The sequence below is a fragment of the Sceloporus occidentalis genome, unplaced genomic scaffold (assembly GCF_023333645.1).
Source record: "Sceloporus occidentalis isolate IW3139 unplaced genomic scaffold, rSceOcc1.0.p SCAF_121, whole genome shotgun sequence".
Classification (NCBI taxonomy): Eukaryota; Metazoa; Chordata; class Lepidosauria; order Squamata; family Phrynosomatidae; genus Sceloporus; species Sceloporus occidentalis.
Genome location: NW_028317101.1, coordinates 923,690 through 945,000, shown reverse-complemented (window position 1 = coordinate 945,000; position 21,311 = coordinate 923,690). Strand labels below are relative to the sequence as shown.

At 39.6% G+C, this 21,311-nt stretch overlaps 2 protein-coding genes across 2 annotated transcripts in view; both read right to left on the bottom strand.

Moving 5' to 3' along the window:
- The window catches only part of TMEM44 (transmembrane protein 44), a 40,569-nt gene extending 35,260 nt beyond the window's left edge, over positions 1-5,309 (bottom strand). The window contains exons 1-4 of the mRNA XM_089498521.1: positions 5,155-5,309; positions 3,035-3,161; positions 1,425-1,518; positions 939-1,102 (exon numbers count right to left, since the gene is read on the bottom strand). Of these exons, the coding sequence (XP_089354647.1) occupies positions 939-1,102; positions 1,425-1,518; positions 3,035-3,161; positions 5,155-5,309 (540 nt within the window). The remainder of the gene's footprint in view (positions 1-938; positions 1,103-1,424; positions 1,519-3,034; positions 3,162-5,154) is intronic.
- A 3,246-nt stretch (positions 5,310-8,555) lies between these two features.
- LOC149282193 (large subunit GTPase 1 homolog) lies at positions 8,556-21,092 on the bottom strand. The gene is made up of 14 exons (XM_089498532.1): positions 20,997-21,092; positions 19,743-19,869; positions 19,286-19,406; positions 18,911-18,997; positions 18,518-18,604; positions 17,865-17,925; positions 17,302-17,478; positions 16,623-16,970; positions 15,718-15,819; positions 15,155-15,298; positions 14,284-14,407; positions 13,843-13,922; positions 13,067-13,240; positions 8,556-8,735 (listed from the first exon to the last, which is right to left on the bottom strand). The coding sequence occupies exons 1-14, from the start codon at positions 21,090-21,092 to the stop codon at positions 8,556-8,558; spliced, it is 1,908 nt and encodes a 635-aa protein (XP_089354658.1).
- Positions 21,093-21,311: the final 219 nt, after the last annotated feature.

The following is a 21,311-nucleotide window of genomic DNA, read 5'->3' as shown; positions in this document are numbered from 1 at the left end:
ACATAACAGACACTCATTTATTGTGACATACAAATAGTGGTGGTGAACCACTTTGCTGACTGTTCAAAAGTTTGGGGTCCTTGTCTTTGAAAGAAAAGCTAAAATTGTGTCCATTAGAATGAAATGGATCAGAAATCCAGCGCAGACAGCTTTTGAATGGTAGCGTGTATACAATATACATAGTAAAGAAAGGCAATTTCTTGTCAATTTAAAAACTTTATAGGAAATGTTACTTGCATGGCGTGCAAATCACAGGTGTTAATATTCATTTCGGTGAAATGTTTTGTTTTATGAAGCTCAGACATTGTTTGCATTAGAAAAAAACAGAGTAAGTGGGACCAAAATATCATGTACAGAAATAACACCTTTACAAAAAAAAAGCAAAAAACACAACTTTTGTGAGTTACTTGACAACAATACCTCCCCAAATAAAATAAAACCACACTTTCATAGTTATTCTGTAAAGACGGTTTTGTTCCATACCTTCCCTAAAAGAAAGAGACTCTTTTCTAGAAAAACAAGTTTTCAAATATGAAACCTAAGAAAATAATAACCTGAATTTTTGATTCACACAGGCAATTTCAAAAGAACATTACCAGCTTATGACGGGTAGGGTTAACAATATGACTCAACCTTTCCCCTCGGAGAATACAGAGATGGTGAAGACATCAGAGAGCCAAATGGTCCGTCTTTTTTGTCCCTGACCCCCCATGTGCCCCTCCTAAATAAGATTACTGGAGTCACACACGAAAATGTGTGACAAAGTGAGTAAGAGTCTGAGATAGTGATAAGAAAATGAATTTCGTTCTTGAAATTAAAATGGACCCCGATATGGTCCAAAAATTTGTTACCCGAAAATGGGATCAAAATGGGTCAAAAACGAACCGAAAAATGTGTCCGAATCGTTTTTGACCCGTTTGCACGTGTCTAGAAGTTACCTGCAGTGCAGTCCCGAGCAGTCTCCTTTGTGGAGCGCGAGACACTGTGTAGTATGGATATTCATTCTGTCTAAGAGCATAACATCCAAATCCCAGGAATAACGAAACCGACAGTGCAGATAGTATGGGTTGGCGGTTCTTCTTTTTTCCGGAGTTTCGTCGACCTATAAAAATTAATCAGTCATCAGAGAGATACTTGAAAGGCAGCATGGAGACATATTTAAATGGAAGACGTTCTACTGCTCTTATCAATTCCACCCTGTGTCACCTCTCCCATATCAGCTTTCCTCATCTCCATCATTGTGCTAAAAGTCAGAAAATTCACTTTCGGTCTCAGATAAATGTAATGTGGAATCTGACATTTCAGTGGAATTGTTTGACCTTCATATATGATTTATGGAAAGCCTCTCTCAGCTTCGTGGCCGTGTGGAATTCTATACTTTTGCGTTCACAACCAAACCCAACAGAAAATAACTAAATACATACCAGGTCTTAATCTGTGTCTTGAATTACAGACAGGAAAGAGAGTGAGTATAAAATGAATGATATCTGCTAATGCCATATAAGCTCCAGTAATAACCTGAAATTACAAACAAATTAGAGAGGATTAGGCACCTGTTTACTGTACCGGACAGCATTACCAAAGAAGAAGAATACCAATTAAATCTCCCTCTAGATTGCTGGTATATGGTGCCACTCAACTATAATAATGCATAAAAGGAGAGATAATGAGATGGAGGAGAAATGGTTACAAAGGGGAGAGATGAGGAGAAATAATAATAAGTAGGGGGGGTAATGAGAAGCAGAAGAGATAATGAGAAGTGGGGAAGATAAGAAGAAAAGGGAGAGAAAATTAGGTCATAGTGATAATAATGAAGTGATAAAGAGAAATGGAAGAGATGGGGTAAATAAGAAGAGGAGATAATAAAAGGGGGGCATCAAAGAAAAAGGGGACAGATAAAAGAAAAAGGAGTGGTAGGGAGAGGAAAAAAAGATGGTTGATAAAGTGGAGGAGAAATAAAGAGAAAGAGGAGATATAGAGCAAGGGGGGGAGATAGAAAAAAAAGAGGTAAAGAGGAAGGGGAGAAGTGATAAAGAGAAAGGTGGGAAGATATAGAGAACAAGGAAATAAACAGAAAAGGAAGAGCTACAAAGCAGAGATAACGAGAAAGAAAAGAGAAAAAAATGAAAAATCAAGGGAAAGAGGGTGAGACATAACGGGAGATAAAGAGAAATGGAAAAAAAGAGTAAGGCGAGGAATCTCACGAGACTCTGAGAGGAGACCTCTGTGGGTGCAATCTGGGTGTGGGGAAATAAAGAAATCGGAATTTTGATCATTTATAAATGTTTCACAAATATTTTTCTGTGTGTGCGCGGATATATATGTGTGTGTATGTATGTGTGGCGTGAGCAGTGACCACTCCCAGAGCGGACTCTGCTGCTATTGAATCTATTGTGGGCACTAGCTCCAGATCTTTTAGAGACCTGGCAACGCCTCTGGTAAGGATATTACATGCTGGCGGCGGCGGGTATTAATTATTTACTGCGGCTTGACTTGGAATATGTATGGAAACGATTGAGATGCGCACCTTCTGAATCTGATGTGTTGCACAGTGGGACAGAGAGAATAACTATGTTGGTTTTAAGATGATGCCAGCTCTACACAAGGCAACACTGAGACTTCTGTAATTGGCTTCTACAACACATACAAGTATATTTTTACTGCTTTGGTACAGATTTATTAAGGGTTTAGATTTTATTTCCCTGTTCAATTTCAGACTGTCAAGTGCTGATTATTTGACAACACTTCAAATCTCAAGCATATCCTGATACTTCGAGCAGCCAATTATACTTCTCTCTCGGATTCCATGAATTTTATATTTATTTTGAATTTGACACCCTTAAAATGTAATCTCAATTAACAATGTGCAGTCTTCTGTGTGATCTATTATCACACCTTGGGACTCTCTATGCAGCTTTGTCCCTGCCCCCCCCCCCTTAAATTATTTTGGGGAGATTCATAATAAGAAGGAGAGCAATACCTCCAGGCTAGTAGATTTTTCAGAAGTACCACGCTCCCTTCTAGAAATACCAACCTGGATGGTAAGTTGCTTGGACAAGAGGGCGCCAATTGTATTACACATGGAACCAAAAAAACTATAAATGTCCCAAAACACATATTCATTGTACGTAGATTTTCTCTTGCATTTTAAGTAGAAATGCCTGAAAGATAAAACAGAAAATAAATAACTAGACATCCATATGGATGGTTGTATTTCTCCTGTTCTGGCCACAAGGCAAATGCCGTGATCCCCAATTACTATATAAAAAGTAGATGATCGATTCTGGACTGATGAGCTTTATGTGTCCAGGCCTATTTCAGTCCAAGTCAAGAAGACCTGTCAGCGTATCCTCTAGCACCGAAGCAAACAAATAAAAAAAGGGGAGCTGATGGTTATTATTATTACCGTGAACATTGAAACAAGCCATCCCAGGGTGTGGAGCACAATACATCCCCGGGTTTATATTAATGCCATAGATGCCATTCAGCAGGTGTAGCCAGACGGGCGTGGAATACGGCCGGAGGTGGGGACATTCCCTCACATCTCACATACACCCTCAACATTCTCAATAAGAGACCCGCTAGCTACATCTCTTCACATATTTCTCATTCCTAACAATGCGTTTCATCGGGCTGACCAAAAGCGTTTTCAGTTCTTGGAAGCTTGCCAGAAGAAAAACAATTTAAATATGTAATTGCATAAAAACATGTAACTCATAAAAAGTCCACATGTCTACGGCGATTCACGCTTACACCTGACAAACCTGCCACAGCTGAAGCTGTTGACTTGGGGAGGAGTATTTCCATTTGACTAGATCCAGTATACTAGGACGTAGTTAACCTCTGGCCACAAAAGGCTAACAAGCAAAGGTAAATCTCTTAAAATCAATTACATAGCTGGCATGTGTCCCAAACTGGTAGAGGCAGGCTTGACATCAGGACTTTTTTCGCTACAGCATATAAATCGAAGGGTAGTCTAGAGTCTTGCTTCTGGTTGGGAATCAGTCTCGCTATAGAAGCAAAGTCTTGTTATAAAAATGACCCAGTTAGTGGATGTAATATCGGGTATTACAGTGTCGCTTAGCTTTTATTCTCCCAAAATTTGTGGATTAATAGAAAGGATTTCTTGGCAATCAGGATCAGAAAACTAAAATGACCCCTCTGTCTTATCAGCACTTGTTTCTTTTGAACAAACTGTATAAATAAACAAACTCTGCCCAAATAAAATCACATACTGGATGTAACACAACATGGCATTTTATCATAATTGCCTAAAAAATATCAAATATTAGATGAGTTCTGGTACACAAGTAAATGCCCATTATGCAATGTATTGGGGAAAAAACGCATGGAAATATGGATTTCATTCATAAATTACTTATTCATTTACTTATACTTCTATACCAACTAGATCAACGTTAATCTATGCATTCCGATTCTATGGATTATATCGAATGAAGTGCTCAGTAATTCTACTCACCCGAATCCGGACTAGATGATTAAACGCGTACCGTATTAATACTTAAGGGGGGTTCATTCACTAGAGGGGTAGTCAGCAGGAGAGTCTATACAAGAGTAGTAGTTACAGCTCCCTGAATTCAGGACGAAACATAGAATTTGATGGCAGATAAGACCCATTTGACCATCTAGTCTGCCCGTTGCCTTATAACGAGCTGCCCTTGGGAAATTTCTGCATAATGCATCACAGTTATACGGGTTATAATATATATATATATATATATATATATATATATAATGTAGAGGAAAGTCAGTTGGATGCAACTCTCTCTAGTGAATAAACCTCTAATGCGTATCAGTGACAGCTCTACAAGTGCCTGCAGATCACGACGAGTCCCTACAGCTGCTTTTCACAGAACTATCCCTGTGCAGAGGTGTTTGCACAGAGTGGGCCAAGCGTGACTTCGTCCAGGACACGATCCACTCCACCCACTAAGAAACAAGATACACGCGATTTAACCCTACAAGCGCCAAGAAGAACCGCATGGATGCAATTCCTTCTTGTGCTAACTGGGTTCGCCATTAATTACACCGGCAACATTTAAAAAGCAACGATCAGCGCCCCGGGGTCGTGCAACCTGTGAGGAGAATGGAAGCAGTGAAGAGTACATAGATAGATTGTAAAGCTTCATTTACAGGGAGCTGGAGGTGAACCAGAACGAGCAGGACAGGAGCCACAGGCCGAAGGACACACAGACTTTGTCATCGGCGAAGCAGGTAATAAGGTACTCCACGTTCCACAGCCCGCGACCCCCGACTCCGGCCGCGGTGACATTCGGCGCGCGATCCATCGGTCCGCGGGAGTCACGCCGCCTGCCGGCTCATCGCGCAGTGTGCATGGTGCGGGGCAGGGGCGGCAGTATGTGGTTCTCCGGGTGTATTCCTCTCCTGCCAAACGCACACTGCCCGGCCGAAGGAGGAAGTCTCTTCTCTGGGTATGTGTGTAAGCCGCTGTCTAACCGACAGCCCACAAGTCTCTCCCCGTTACGGACCTAACCCTAAAATCTGGTGGAGCAGGAAGTCTGCCTGCCTGCCTGCTCAACTCCTGGCCTGTCAATCATGCCTGCCTTACCCTAACACCTTTCACTGATCCCATCTGAGAGCAAATATACATTGTTTGTATACTGTGTGTGTACCTAGGAGTAGATTCTTCAAAAAAGATTTCCATAAAAAAAAAAAAATGTGCATATATACAAAAAAAAAAGTGTGTATATACTTATACGTATGTACCGGTATATACACACTACCATTCAGAAGTTTGGGGTCACTAAGCTGTTTTCGAGAGACATTTCTAGCTGAAACATAACTGGAAAAGGGTTTTCTAACAATCGATGAGACGTTTAAACCTAAACTTGGACTAGCGAACACAACGTGCTATTGGAGCACAAGAGTAAGCCTATGAAAATATTTCAAAAAAATCAGTTTTGTTTCTCCAAATTATACTGTTTTTCTGTCCAGCAGAGTCTTCAGGATTACAGGGGTCTTATCGACTAAGACCAGGGGCGGACCCTGCAGTAAGGATCGCTTGTTGTGGCTGAACCAAGCAGAGGAGGGCTCGCCATTCAGCGCCAGGGGGAAAGTCCAGCGAGGTGGATCAGTAATAATGCACCGTGCAGTAATGTGCAAAACATATTTACGGAAAGAAAATGTACAGGAGACCCAAAAACAGGGCAGGAAAAAGATCCAATCATCATGGAAAATCCACTAAAATAGAGCACCAGTTAATGATGCAGAATCAGGTCCACGCAGGGGCAAATGCTCCCCTTGCTAACCATCCCCTTTTACCAATCTAGGTAAAACTTGTGCTGCTCACTGATTTCACTGACTTAATCACTGTCTGCAAGTAAGCAATTCCTGTCTACATAAAGACGGCTTGTTATTCCCCAAGTACAAACTGCCTTCTCAAGATATTGGGGGCATTACAAAAAACATTCTTGCTTCTTCTGAGGAAGACACACATGGTTAGATAACAGGGAAAGGAGGGAGAAGAGATTCTCTCTCTTCAATAAAGGAAAACATTATTAAACAGTATTATGAAAACTAAAAATAAATATTTAATGGTACCCTCTTGATGTGATTAAGAAATCTTTAGGGGGTTTCTCAAGTTACGACAACGATCCAGCAGATACCCCAAAGTCATCTCTAGTCATTTTCCACCATTAACTGAAAGAGTAGTACACTGGCTCCTCTGCGAGACATACAGTTGGAGCACCCAACACGCACACCAACATACTTAACCACACCAACATAACACACGCATACCGTAACATCTTTTACACACACTAACATAATTTCATATACTAACACACACAACTGGTGTTGGGGTCCCTACTGATGACCCCCCCCCAATGCATGACCTCCTTTACACCAGTGAACAAAGCGGAAGCACCACTTTTTAGGCTTGCTATATACACCCTAAATTGACTGTAAACATAGAACCTCCAGTTTTTACAGAGTTTAGTCCTCCACATATGGTAAGTAGTTCAGCTGCTCGGAACACTCTAAATGGCTTCTGCAAAATGTATGTTGTGAGTTAGCTGATGGTGTAGTTGGTATAATTTTGATACACAAACACCAATATTGTTGCACAAAGGGAATTCATGGTGGTGTCTCGGTACGTCAAGATTTTTAAAATCAAAAAATTTCGAAGTCAGGAGGTAGATGAGGATAATGATGAAGACTGGGGCTAATCGATTGTGTAAAATGAACATTTGTAATTTATTTTCAGAAATGTCCAGAAATGGGGCTTCTCTGAAGGTGCAGTTGTGTCCTGCATCACTTCAAGTCTATAAGCAGATACTATAGCAATTTTATAATACTGATGAGCTTTCAGGAATCCCAATGAATATGATACAGTTTACTACATTTATGCCCTGCTAAATCTGCCCTGGTCCACTGTGTTATTATTGTGAAGCAGAAGCATGCAGGAGTACCAACAGCTCAACCACAAAGTGGCAGGCCACGCACGCTCACAGAGCCGGGCCGCCAAGTGCTAAAGTGCTTACTACAGAGTTCCACCTCAGGAAGCAACATCAGCACAAGCACTGTGTGTCACGATGGAAACCTGATGGCCAAATCTGACTTTGGTGGATGCCAGAACACTACCTAGCAGAATAGATAGTACCTACTGTAACGTTTAATGGAGGGATGATAGTCCATAAAACCATGGTTTGATGAGTTTGGTGTGGAAAAAGTCCAGAGCCCTGACGGTAACCCCATTTGTAATGAACTGGGACACCATGAGACAGGCTTCCTTGTCCAACACCAAGGGGCAACTCCATATTAATACCCATGGTTTTAAAAAGGGATGTCCAACAACCTCAAAAACAATTGATGTGATGGTCATATAGTGCAGGTGGCTTTCCTATTTAATAAGTAATGTTACGTTACGCTTATTGTAGGTTGATTTTCAACAATGGGGTGTGTTACATTTTGTATGATTTTCATTAACTAATACTGTTCTTGCACTGTAAGATTTTCTTGTACTCCTGCCGGAGAAATAGCAAAGAAGCCATGATAGCAGGGACGTGAGGTATTTAAATACATGCTAATATTTCATGTTTACTTGGAGCAAAGATCTTTTAGGACTAGGCAAAATGTAATTACTTTTATCAGTCATAGAACTAGGCACATATTGGGGGCAGCGGACAAAGTTCCACCATTAGTGGGCACTCCCAAATATTTCAAATCATGTGTTTTTACATATACTTGTGGGGTATCAGATATAATGACACCCCGGTTGGCCATGACAACTGGCTACGATATGGCCTTGAATATCAGCTACAAAGCATTTACATTTTGTCAAAATACAGGAATTTAAACACATATCAAATAATATGTTATGCATTCGAGATACAGTTTTAGTGTTAAATTAAATTAGAACGTAGAATAAACAGGTGCCAAATTTATTGCACAATCCATTATGTTTGACAGAATAATACATCAACAGCGTGGCTTTTAGGGGTGAAATGTTAAAAACGAGATTATTCTCCGATGGCATTTTACAAATGTAAAAATATTGGTCCTTTAGCTGAGCGTTAAGCATCCAGGTGCTTGTTAAGTCTCCGTACTTTCTCCTTCTTGTTTTTGTTTCCATGCTTTTTCCAGGGTTTTCCCGATACTGTCTCTGTGCTGGCTGCAGTAAGTGGCGTCCTGCCACAGCCTGGTTTATATCCCATTACGGACTGTACTCCTTTGGTCAAAGCACGAACATTTTCCTATAACACAATGACTAAAGGATTAATACTGTGAACACATGAAATGCCCTATATTGCCTTTAGTGCCTATAGAAAATGTTCAAACAGTTCTGTAAATTAGTGAAATGCACTATGGCAGTGTGCTTTGCAGCATTTTACTGTGTGGTGGTGCTACTAAAGATCGTGCGATCAGGACAGTCCATGAAGTAGGTGACAGTAGAACAGAGATTGAAAAAAGCCTGTGTAAATAGCACAGGGTTACATGTGGTTGTTGGGGAAGCTAAGGATGTGAAGGGGTTAAGTCTGCAGGGGTCAGACAAAGGACAGCCTGGTTTGTGTTTTGCATGCGCTCGCGCCGCTCAGTTTTGCCCGCCTTTTTTTTGAAAAGAATGTTCTGGTGGCGGCTCGCGCCGCTTAGTTTGCCTCGCGCCGCTGCTTTTTGTTGCGCTCGCGGACAGCTCGCGCTATGGTTTGGGCGGGATTTTTGCACTATATAAGCGCTGTGCCTGAGGCGTTCGTTTCACTACCCCAGGCTGCGTTAACCGACTGCACTGACCTTTATTGCGTCTGGTGAGCAGCGGTTTTCAGCAAGGCTTCGGGGGGGCAGCATGGAAGAGCTGCTGAATTGTCGCCCGCCCCCCTCCCTTTTTTATTTTACGTATATGTATTTTTATATTTTATAAAAAAAAAAAAAGTATATGTCATGTTGTGGCTTTTATTGGGGTTAAGTTGCTTTCTGTAAAGAGAGTGAACATAGGGGTTGTTTCAGTGGTAGGCCGACCGGCTTTGGGGCAGTCGGCCTTGTTTTAATTTATTAACTCTGTGGTTTGGGCCAAGAGTTGTGGTTATTTATGAAGTTGATACTAAGTTATTGGTTGAGTGTTTATATGGTAAATTTGTTATAAGCTAAATAAAAGACCATGGCCTTTGTTCATCCAAAGAAATTGTATCTGTGTTTTATTTATTATCTGGTTACATTGTAATACACCATACAACCACATGCTTCACCACCAATTCATCAGCCAGACTAGTGCTGTTTGAGATGAGACACCTTAGACCGAAGCTATAGGCAGAACTGATACCAGAAGCACCAATGTCGTAAGAATGCTTTCCTTCAAGCACATAGACGCTCAGAAAGCCACTACTCCACATATCATACATCACATCTTATCATACAATGGTATACACAACAAAGATAAAACATATTCCTTCCCCATTATCCCCCAGAAACGAAAAAAGTAAAAGTCTAAAAATACATTTTCCTCAATTATGACAGCCTTTTTGTACCTCTAATCCACCCAACTTTTGTAGATGAGAGCAACCCACATTTTCATTCATGCTAAGGGTCAGGGCAGCTGAAATACCCAACAGCAGATGTGCCTTTTAAAAAAATATTTTTTATATGAATCTGTGTGTTTCTATAAACTATGATCTAATAGATCAACTGCCCGCAAGCAGTACCTCCAAGGTGTATGCAAGACCTCAAACGAAAGGGGAGAGAAACTTCTCCAGCCATTTGGTAGCCCCCACTTCACACAGATTTTTTTGTTAATGCTTGGTGGTGTTCTGAGTATCGTTATGTATGAGATTAGTCTTTTGGTTGCCCAGACCCACGCTGTCAACCACATATCTAATACGTACTCGGCATTTAAAGGATTCATCAACACTGCCGCTATTGGTTATCCCTCAATATTACTTGCCGTTTTGTTGTTAACCCCTTCGAGACAAAGGCTGATTTTACTTTTTGTACCCTTTGTGACAATGGCCTTTTTAACATTTCTGCGCTGCTTGTGTTTAGCTGTAATTTTCTTCTTTCCCGTTTACTGAACCCACACACATTAGATATTGTTTTTTTCAGGACAAGAAGGGCTTTCTTTAGATGACATTGTTTTGATTGTATCATATTATTTACTATTAAAAAAATTATAAAATATGGTGAAAAATTTAGAAAAAAATGACTGTTTCTAACTTTTAGTTGAAAAATCTTTTACTCATCTATAAAAGGTAATGAAAAAACCTGCTAAATAGATTCTACTATTTGTCCTGAGTTTAGAAATACCCAATGTTTTTATGTTTTTTTGCTTTTTTCTACCCATTATGGGGCAATAAGTACAGGTAGCGTTTTGCTATTTCAAAGCCATTTTTTCCAAATCTGGTAATTCTTCCCCCCATGTGCCATTTCGGGTATCTTTGAACCCGGCCAATGCAATTTACCCCATCAAGTCATATATTTTTGAAAACTAGACAGCCCAGGGTATTCCAAATGCTAGTATTTTAACTCTTTCCATGCACCATATCTACCACCAGTCTTTGTCAAACTTTATGGTAGTCATTTTTTTGCATTTGTTTTGTCATACACATTTTACTTCAGGTATGAATTAAAATGTTCTAGTTTATGTCACTATCACAAAACACCCCAATATGTGTTCAGCAACATCTCCTGAGCGCAGCGATACCCCACATGAATGATTTTGCCTGGCTGTTTGGGGGCAAAAGGGCCACATTTGGGGCATGCGCATTTTTCAATGTTGAACTTTGGCATTTGGGGATCCACTGCCCATGCCCTATTTGGTACATCTTTGAGCCGGGCCATTTCAGTGTGCCCAATAAACCCATATATTTTTGAAAACTAGACACCCCAGGGTATTTCAAATGCTAGTATTTTAACTCTTTCCATGCACCATATCTACCACCAGTCTTTGTCAAACTTTGTGGTAGTCATTTTTTTGCATTTGGTTTTCCACACACATTTTAATTCAGGTATGAATTAAAATGTTCTCGTATATGTCACTATCACAAAACACCCCAATATGTGTTCAGCAACATCTCCTGAGTACAGCGATACCTCACATGAATGATTTTGCCTGGCTGTTTTGGGGCAAAAGGGCCACATTTGGGGCATGCGCTTTTTTCAATGTTGAACTTTGGCATTTGGGATCCACTGCCCATGCCCTATTTGGTACATCTTTGAGCCGGGCCATTTCAGTGTGCCCAACAAAACCATATATTTTTCAAAACTAGACACCACAGGGTATTTTAAATGCTGGTATTTTAACTCTTTGCATGCACATATTTTACCACCAGCATTTTTTCAAAGTTTGCAGTAATATTTTTGTGTGTGTATTTTTCCCACACACACCTACTTTATGTATGAATTTACAGCTCCTGGTATATGCCGCTGTCACACGACACCCCATAATGTGTTCAGCAACATCTCCTGAGTGCAGTGATACCCCACATGCATGGGTGTGTAATTTTTTGGGGGAACTAAAAGGCCACATTTGGTACGTGTGCATTTTTCTAATTGGAAATTAGATGTGTGGCCATCCTTCCCCCCTTGTTAATTGGGACGTTGTTGAACCTGGCCCATTCAATTTACCCCATCAAATCATACATTTTTTAAAAGTAGACACCCCACGGGCATTTAATATGCCAGTATTTTAACTCTTTCCATGCGAGAATTGTTTTAAGCTAATATGCTAATTTTAGGACTTGCTCACAAAAATATATTTTTTATATATATATATTTTTTTTTTGTCTTTTTAAAAAAAAAATTTTAACATTTTTTTTCAACTTGGAGGTTCCCCTGATAGTGACATCAGTGGGAAATGATTTTTACATTTTACTAGTTTTTTACTATTTTTTTTCTAATTATTATAAATTTTATTTTATTTTTTAATTTATTTTTACTAATCACACTGTGATTAGAAAGCTGGCTTCCATTGACTTGCATGGTGAATGCAGTACCTGTATTCAACCTGCAAGTGGAGCCAAAGTTCTCTAGATGGTCTGGACCATCTAGCGAACTTTTAAAATTTGTGGTTCCTGTTACAGGACGGCGGCCATCTTCCTTGATGGCGAAGATTGCCGGCAGCTGCGGCTGTGACCGCTCTCCGGAGCGGTCACAGCCCATCAAAAGGTTAGTGTTTGGTGTCGCTGGATGCCTCCTGATCGAGGCATTCCAGCGACACCATTTAAGTTTAGGAGGCGATCGTCGATCGCCTCCTAAACGCTTTTAAAACGGGCGTCCGCCGCCATACAAAGTATGGCGGATGTTGACGCCCCGTGGAGGGGCCAGAGATGGCCCCTTCGTGCCGATCGCGGCGTTGCTGAATGCCTCGAGGTCGAGGCATTCAGCAACGCTTTTTGGGTGCAGAAAGCGATAGTAGATCGCTTTCTGCACCCGTTTAAAGACGTGCCGGTCCTGGCACGTCAATTGTCGTAAAGCACATGCTTTGCCGTGCCGTGCCAGGACCGGCAATTGTCATTAAGGGGTTAAAGCACTTATACATTTGTACTCTCATAGGATGCGAACCTTTGCAAATACAAGAATCTGTATCTTTAACACTTACCTGATGGAAAAATGTTTTGTCCACAACGTTCTCAATCTGTTTTACTTTCCTGCCACCGTGTGTTCTTGATTCTGAACCCTCAGAAAGCACCGTCCTCTCCTGATATAAGGAATGCTGTGGCTGGAAGTCGGCTGATTCAATTCCTGGCGGAGGATGACAGTAAAGAAGCTTGCCCTGAAAACAAGAGAAACGGAAAACATATTATTCTTATTTATTCTTTATTTAACATAGAGGCTGAATATTAGCATGGTGTAAACTCCAATAAGGCATGGATCTTTGCCATTTTTAGAATAACGTCCTGCACCTCAGTTAATTTGTTGAACATGATGCTCGTGGTTAAAGGTGGTGTTCCCCATCGATAAAACATTACAATGTACTCTCCAGTATAGTCACTGATTCATTGTGTTTAGCAAAATGTGCCACAACCAAAATATGAAACCGTAGCATGAAGCCAGTAACTGCTTCTTGCAACGCTAAATGATGGACACCAGACTTGCATGGACATCAGTAAAAATGCACTTTTATTTGCTAAACTAATTATTTTAACGTTTGTCAACTTTTATGCTTTGTTGCTTAGGTTAGTTCCTCTAAATAACAGCAATATTTTAATTTAGTTATGCCAAATGATTATGGTTCATAGCTTGTGTGAGGACCAACTACTTCCCCAATCATTCAATTTGTTTTCCGTAAAACAAACGATTATTAAAACGAGAGCACAGAGTACATGAAAGAAAGTTCAGGTGCCGCGAGCTCCGACAGAGAGCCAAGCCACTTACCGTGACAAAGTCCTTCAGTACGTATCGAGCTGACCTTGGCTGATCAGGCTGGCCGTGTGCAGTCATGAAACCTCTCATATCTGTGGAAATAGTGTTTACTCTCATTGTGAACATGTTTTCTTTTAAATATTTCCTATCCTAATATGTATGATACATATTCAAGATTAAGCTTATGTAGTTTTATTTTAAGTGCATATTTTGCCGCATCTTACAGACGATCATTCTCTCCCCGTTTTGCACAAACCTTATAACAGATGGTTTTATCTGCGTTTTAAGTGCTATTTTCGTTCCAATCTTATGTATGTAGAAACATTTATTTTCAAGTCAACCACACTTGGCCAGTTTCATTAAGGCAATGGTTCTATGAAAAATTGGGCATCGGCTGGTAAATTCCAATTCACCAATATTTAGATATTGTCTAAGAAGCTGCACACCACTTACACCCATAGGCTGTTAATAATTCTTCAGAGGTGGGTGCCCTGTTTGGATCTTCATCTTCTCGCGGCCTGATGATGTTAATTCCATAGGTAGCTTCTAAAACAGGTCGTGGGATAAGCTGGGTTATGTGACACAGTCAAGGTATGTAACTGCACCTTTTTAATAGTAATCCTGCTGTAACTTATGTTCACATTAAAAACTTCAGAAACGTTAATTGACTAACACAAGAGCAGTAACCAGTGGTACTTGGTCTGCTACCCATCAACAAAAGCTGCCATGGTCCTGTCCAATCAAAGAAAGGCGGTCATTTATCTACAACAATCTAGGAGGTCCATAATCAGGGACCCCCGATTGCTTTCTCCAGGCCATATAAGTCCCTGAAGAACAATCCTGACAAACCATACGGTAATCAATACAAACTGTAGCATAGACAGATCGATCGGTAGTAAAATGAATGCATATTCCAGAATAAGCTTTCAACATTCGTTTGGCTGCATAAGATTTTGCCATTATATATCTATATACGTTTTTTATATATTTACATATAGTCATGAACAAGACTATTCTTCACACACTTCACTTTTCTACTAGTTTTGGCACATCGGTAAAAGTCAACCAGAGGTTGCTCACCAAACAAACAACATCTGAGATGGATAAAAGCTTTGCTCAGCCATTCTGGCAGAATGCTTCAGAGCAACAGAGCACTTTGGTATTCGTTATGATGTGGAGCAGCAGATATGGACAGATAGGTAGCGGTAATTTTGAAATGAATTTACTTTACCATGTACATATTGGTTTGTAAGATGAAAGAAGACAGACAGTGTACACCGGCAGCTGCATTTACAGTTCAGAGTAAAAAATAATAAAAGGATATGAGAGAGATCGGTGGGACGTGATCTCTCATCTGGTCAATAGGTAAAATACCGCTGCATATCATTGCTGCTTTCGTTGAGACAAATGATGGCATCACAAGTCCTGGACAGTCACAAAGGCAAAGTCCGGGCTCCACATACAGCGTCTGCAAAACACAGCCATTAACTGAGCAGTTCAATCATACTCACCTTAATTTTCTTTACTCTAAAGTTAGTTAAGGAAACTATTGATATTGATCTTCCCTTTGCCTTATTGCCCCTGAGTGGTGGCAGCTGGTTCTGGCATTCTTTTTATGGCTGGGGTAGAAGACGGTAATGGTTATGCTGCAACTGCCATCACGCGTTACTTACCAGTTTCAATACAAGCCCTTTTGCTATTATACTTTGTACTCTGGGAAATGTTAGCAGATACTCACTAAGAAATTAAATTGTATCACAAACCCTTTAGTGTCTAGATCAATTACCACTTTCTTCACCAATAATAGCATACGCTAAATGATTCAAATTATTCTGTGATTGGAATAAAATGATAGAATGAGTAAATCCCACATAATGTATGTATTACCTGGAAATGCTTTGTGTGCCCAGGCGTTGCTGAAACAGAAACTTTCTTGTCTCCAAGGATTGTGTTTATAGTTGAACTTTTTCCGACATTTGGATAGCCCACCTGAAAAAAAAAGCAGTGACTTATCACACAACAACTACATGAAAGTTTATCTGCCAAGGCAAACTCGTTATTTAAAATGCTTGTAGATTTCAAGGTGATGAAATGAGCAAACTAATTTAAAATAAAGACTAGTGGCAGATTATTTTGAAAAAAAAATCTAGTCCTCCAAATATAGCCCAACACCAGCACTTGGTAAGGTTCATCAGATTAGTATCAGGTTTTGTCATTATTAAATTATACATAACCATAAAAAAAAAGCACGCAGCGTTTCAAACTTCCTACATGGAACTGGGGGGCCAATTGCTGCAGAATTGTTTTATAGGGGTACTGTCACTCACATAAGGCTTTTTTAAGAAATGGGTGACAATTTCAAGCAGAGTGAACTATGCTGTCTGACATGCATTCCTACAAACTCTTTAACATGCCTGAGCAGATTAAGGCATGAAATATTATTATTTGTTTTATATAGCGCCATCAAATTCCGTAGCGCTGTGCAATGGGTACTTAACAAAACATTTCAAACTTACCAAAGGGCTTACATAGTTTAGGACTAAGAGTTTTATGAATCTGTCACTAAATGTGGATTATGAGTTTTTGATTTTCTCTCACTGTTCATTTTCTATCCCACTTCCTTTGCTCTTTTCACGCTTTGTCTATAAAAATACACAAGCAACTATACACAAATAAAAACAAAGAAGGTTTGACCAGTTTGATGAATCACATCAAGAAGTCACACTCCCTGAAATGTTAATGATCTCCATTACATGTCAGGTATGACTGCGACACAGAGGTTTCAAACTCACCAGACCCACTGTGATCTGCTCTGTTCTAACTCTTGACCCGGTATGTATTGACTTGAATATTTCTAGAAGCTCATCTCTTTGCACTAAGTGGCTGTGATTACAGATCACGCTGTCCTGTTTCTTTTCAGTATCTTGGAAGGGAGTCTCATTTTCTTCATCTGCTTCCTCAGAGCAGGTCTGCCAGCTTTCGTCCTCCTCACAGTCCTCGTACTCATCACTTGTGTCGCTACTCTCCATGTCTTCATTAGAAGGAGTTGCATCTGTTTCACTTTGGTTTGCTTCATCTTCACTTTCTTCATCATCTGTGGTGTCTTCTTCATCCTCTCCAGCTTCCTCCATTAGACAATCCTGGAAAGCAAAAATAGAATAACTTTGTAGGCTTCAACTGTGAATACAAGACCCAATCTCAAAAAAGAATACAAACTTTATTTATTCTAGGGGAGATAATACATATTAATCTGTTAGACTATATGTTAAGAGCATTGGGGACACTGTGGGATTTCACCTGAGGACTGATCATTTGGAGGAGTCATTTGGTCTGCATCCATAATATGTATATATCAAATTATAGTACTGTATATACATGATATACGCACTGTTTTATAATGCAGGTTTGGGAGTGACATGCATGTAGTCACATGTAATGTGTTCCAGACAGCATTTTGGTGACTTAACATACCTTTGCATCAGCAGCAAGTCTTTGTGCTTCTGCCAATGCCGACCAGAAGACTACTTTTACTCCCTCTTTTTGAAAGAAATCTGCCCAGGACTGTCGTTGTTCTGTTGTTAACAAGTCAGCCTTGTTAATTAGGATAATATTTTTTTTGTGCACGTTTATTTCCTTGACATATCGCTCCTTAAAAGAACAAAGAAAGAATAATAATGAAAAAAAACAAATAAAAAAATACAAACAAAAAATGTCTCTCTTGCTCCAGTTCCTCGCTTTCCCTAAATTGCTGTACTAGTCCTACCCACCCAAAAGCACCTTGCATACACACTGGGGTTCTCATGCTTCTCCAAGGCCTCACTACCACCACATACACAATGCACCGCAGACCCCTGTAAAAAAAACTTTTTACATACAACGGCTCATTCAGTGTGTTTTTTTCAGTAAAGCTGAGCAGGACAGGGTCCAATCCACTCCTCTACAATTGGACCTTCCAGTTAGGCCCCACCAGCAGAATCTCAAAATACTAGATAAACCAAAGGTCACTGTTGCTTCATGACACATCTGGAACTCACCAAATCTTGACACCTAAACAGAAGAGGGTTTCTTGCATCCACAATCTGTACCACTATATCACTGAAATCAAAGAAACTGTATATTAGAACAAACATTATGATATTTAAGAAAGAAAAAGATCCTATACCAAGAGCCAACATAATATGGCTTTATATTTCAGGGGATGCAGATGTAGTTAGTATACAATATGTTGCTGTGTACCAGCCAGGAACAAGAAAAGGTTTTGTTACCATCATGTGCTCTAAATGGACATTGTAATAAGGCAACACAACCCATGTATTAATTACCGTTTGTCATTGTCTTATGTTACATATGTCACATCAGTAATTGACACATGCAAGACATGCTATTCAATTTTTCCTAATTTTAAATGTAATGTTATCTCTATGGGAATAATACCCCATCCTTAAAAATATTGTAAATATTGTAAAACCATGATAAAAATGTTAAATGATAAAAAAAACCATTATTGTTTATTTTTTAAAGCATTCTTAGTTTACAGCATTTCTTCAAACCTGCCTAAAACATTTGCGTGTGTAATATATATGTTTATATATATATATATATAGACATACACATATATATATTTGAAAAGTCTCAAACACATCTACTATATTCCCAACTTATTAGCCAATTTCATCCTATAATTTACCTCCTTTCAATGACTCTCCATAGCTGACGCCAGAAGTCCAGATTTCTTTCAAACGGTGTCAGAATCAACTTCTTTTCTTCTTCTAGCCTATGTTAGGGGAACAGCTGATATTAATGGTTTAGATTTTAAACAATTTTTTTCATGTTCTTCTATCCACTCTGCTGAACTTAACATTTTTATATATAAGTCCAGCATTAGAAAAAGTGATAGTGCTTTTAAATACACAAACTTGTCCCAGAAATATTTCTTCTGTATGAAAGAAATCTCATAGGTTTGGTATTTTTTTGCCAGGAATAACAGATCTGCTAAGATGTATTTGGTTAGCATACTAAAAGGATGCAACTGATGCTTTGCTGCATAAATGGAACAGCAACTTTAAATATTTATACATACCGAGCAAGCTGACGTCTCCATTCCAAAAAGCTTTCTCTCTCTGATTGCTTGAGAATTTCTGCACTGGTGTTTTTATCCCAATAGGGCCTGGGGGCATCAAATCAAAACAAAAGACGATCAGATTTTAGCAGTTACCCAAAATAGAAGATGCTGGTAGAACAGCAACAAGCAGACAATTTCTGAATCCTAATTCTGTGCAAATGAATATAAATTGGTTTTATATATTCCCAAGTTGAGCAATGACTTTATAACAGCACCAATATGTCGGACGATTTACATCCAATACTCATGGCGGTATATATCAAGTACATCTATATAAACTTATACGGTACAAATGTTAACAGCTCAACCGAAGAGTACGAAGAAAATTCTCACCTTCTTGGTATACATAAAAACTGTTTATTCTCTTCATGTAGTTTCTGAATTCTTTTTGACTCCTCGGATGTAAGTAAACCTGTTCTGGCCTCAGCAGGGACAAACTTAATATTGAGTTTCTCTATGGACAAGGAAACCAGGATTATGTTTTTGAGAGCTAAGCAACCATGTAAACACTAGCAGACAATTCACAAAGCGTACCACCCGCAAAGAACACATTATTAATTATTCAATGAGAATTAACAAGAATGAATCAATCCCCTCTATCCCCATTTTTTTTTTTACTACAGGTATAAGGAACACTTAAGGATGTAAAAATATATAGGTTATGGAGCAAACAAGGAAAGGGATGCAGGTACAATTGAAACGACTATAGAAGTGATACAATGCAAAGATGTTTGGAATAAAACATCTTAAAAATAACAAATTACTTCCAAGAATTAAAAATATTTCTTACCTGCAACAAATTCTGTCCCCGCCAGCTCTGCTGTAGCAAGAAAGTCATCTAAAGAGCTTTGCTCCGTGACGGATTGTAGATTCAGCCGTCCCCAGTCATATCCATCATTTAATTCACTGGTGTGGAGCTGCAAGAGATCCATACGTAAAGGACACAGGAAAATAATGCATAGGCACTACCAATCTGAGGCATTGTTCATTCATGCAATGTTAACCCTTATTTACCCAAAGCGTCTCTGAACTGTTGTGAGAGGATGCACCATGTTTCCCATTGATGCAATGTAAATCAAATACAAACGAATATTAGGAAACTACAAACTTAACTTATCGAGTCTTCAAGATGTACAATATCCTACAATGAGAAATTAGTGATATTCTAGGGTAACAAGAGTGAATCTTCAATAAACTTGCAAGTGTTAACTGAGAACATTAAAATTACTTGTCGATAAGATGTTGACAACCAGCTGCAAGAAAAACAAGCAGTATGGAAAATGTAACTACCGTACCTATGACATTCAAAAAATATTGCACTAACTTTTCGTCAAACATTCTTATAGCGCTATATATCACGGAGAGCCAACCTAAGGGTGCTGTCCCTGCATAATGCATAGCGATGTCCTGGAAACTCTACAGGTTGGTGTATCCACTCCAACACAGGACGCCAAACGCCAACCACTTGTTACATATCAACATGTCAAACTCGCATTTCATAAACTAACTTAATCTTTAATAAGCAGACACCACAGGCATGTATGCAGCCCAGATGCAGCCCACCGAGGGTTACCAGATGGATTTGACTAAAATACCAGACATCCATAGCACTAAAAACATTCATACAACTTTAGAGCAGGGACACGGCAAGTTTCCTGGCATCATAGACAGGTTGTCCCGCAGAGCCTTGACACACCACACTTTCCTATGTTGTTGTTGTTGTCTGCACATAGACAGCGCTAGCCTGTAAGTGATTTATTTCCGTTTTCTGTGGGCTTTTGCGTCTTCAAATTTGGTCACCTTAAAGCATGGTTAGTGTGACTGCCCCATGAAATTCGGGACTGTTGGCAGCTTTGGGCTTCAAGAATAAGCAGCAATGTACATGTCATGGCCATACTATAGAATTAAGTTCAAAGACTTGTCATCATTTCCCCGAATCAGAATGTCTAACTATTCGAATGTACCGTTCAAAACACCGGGAATCGGTTTGCCTGACACATATAATGACAGCATGGCCGAGTGTCACAGTTTTCTATTCCCTCACCCAGGAGTCTTTGACCCGTTGCCCTCGTTGGCTTTGGGTTCGATCTCGGATCAAAGCTCTTCCTAAACCGCACGTTGCAGCTTTCTTCTTCCCCATGCCGTCTACATGCGCACAGGAGAGGAAACGACGTTTAGGGACACATTTACTGCGAAGCGGAAGTCGCTCGGATCACAACATTATGAGGAAAACGTCCAAACGTGTTTATGATAAAAACATTTCGGCGTTTTTTAAAAAGGTATAATTAAATTAGTCCAGCACCACGTTCTGATATTTTACACACACTACAAGACAAATACAAACAACGTGAATATACTG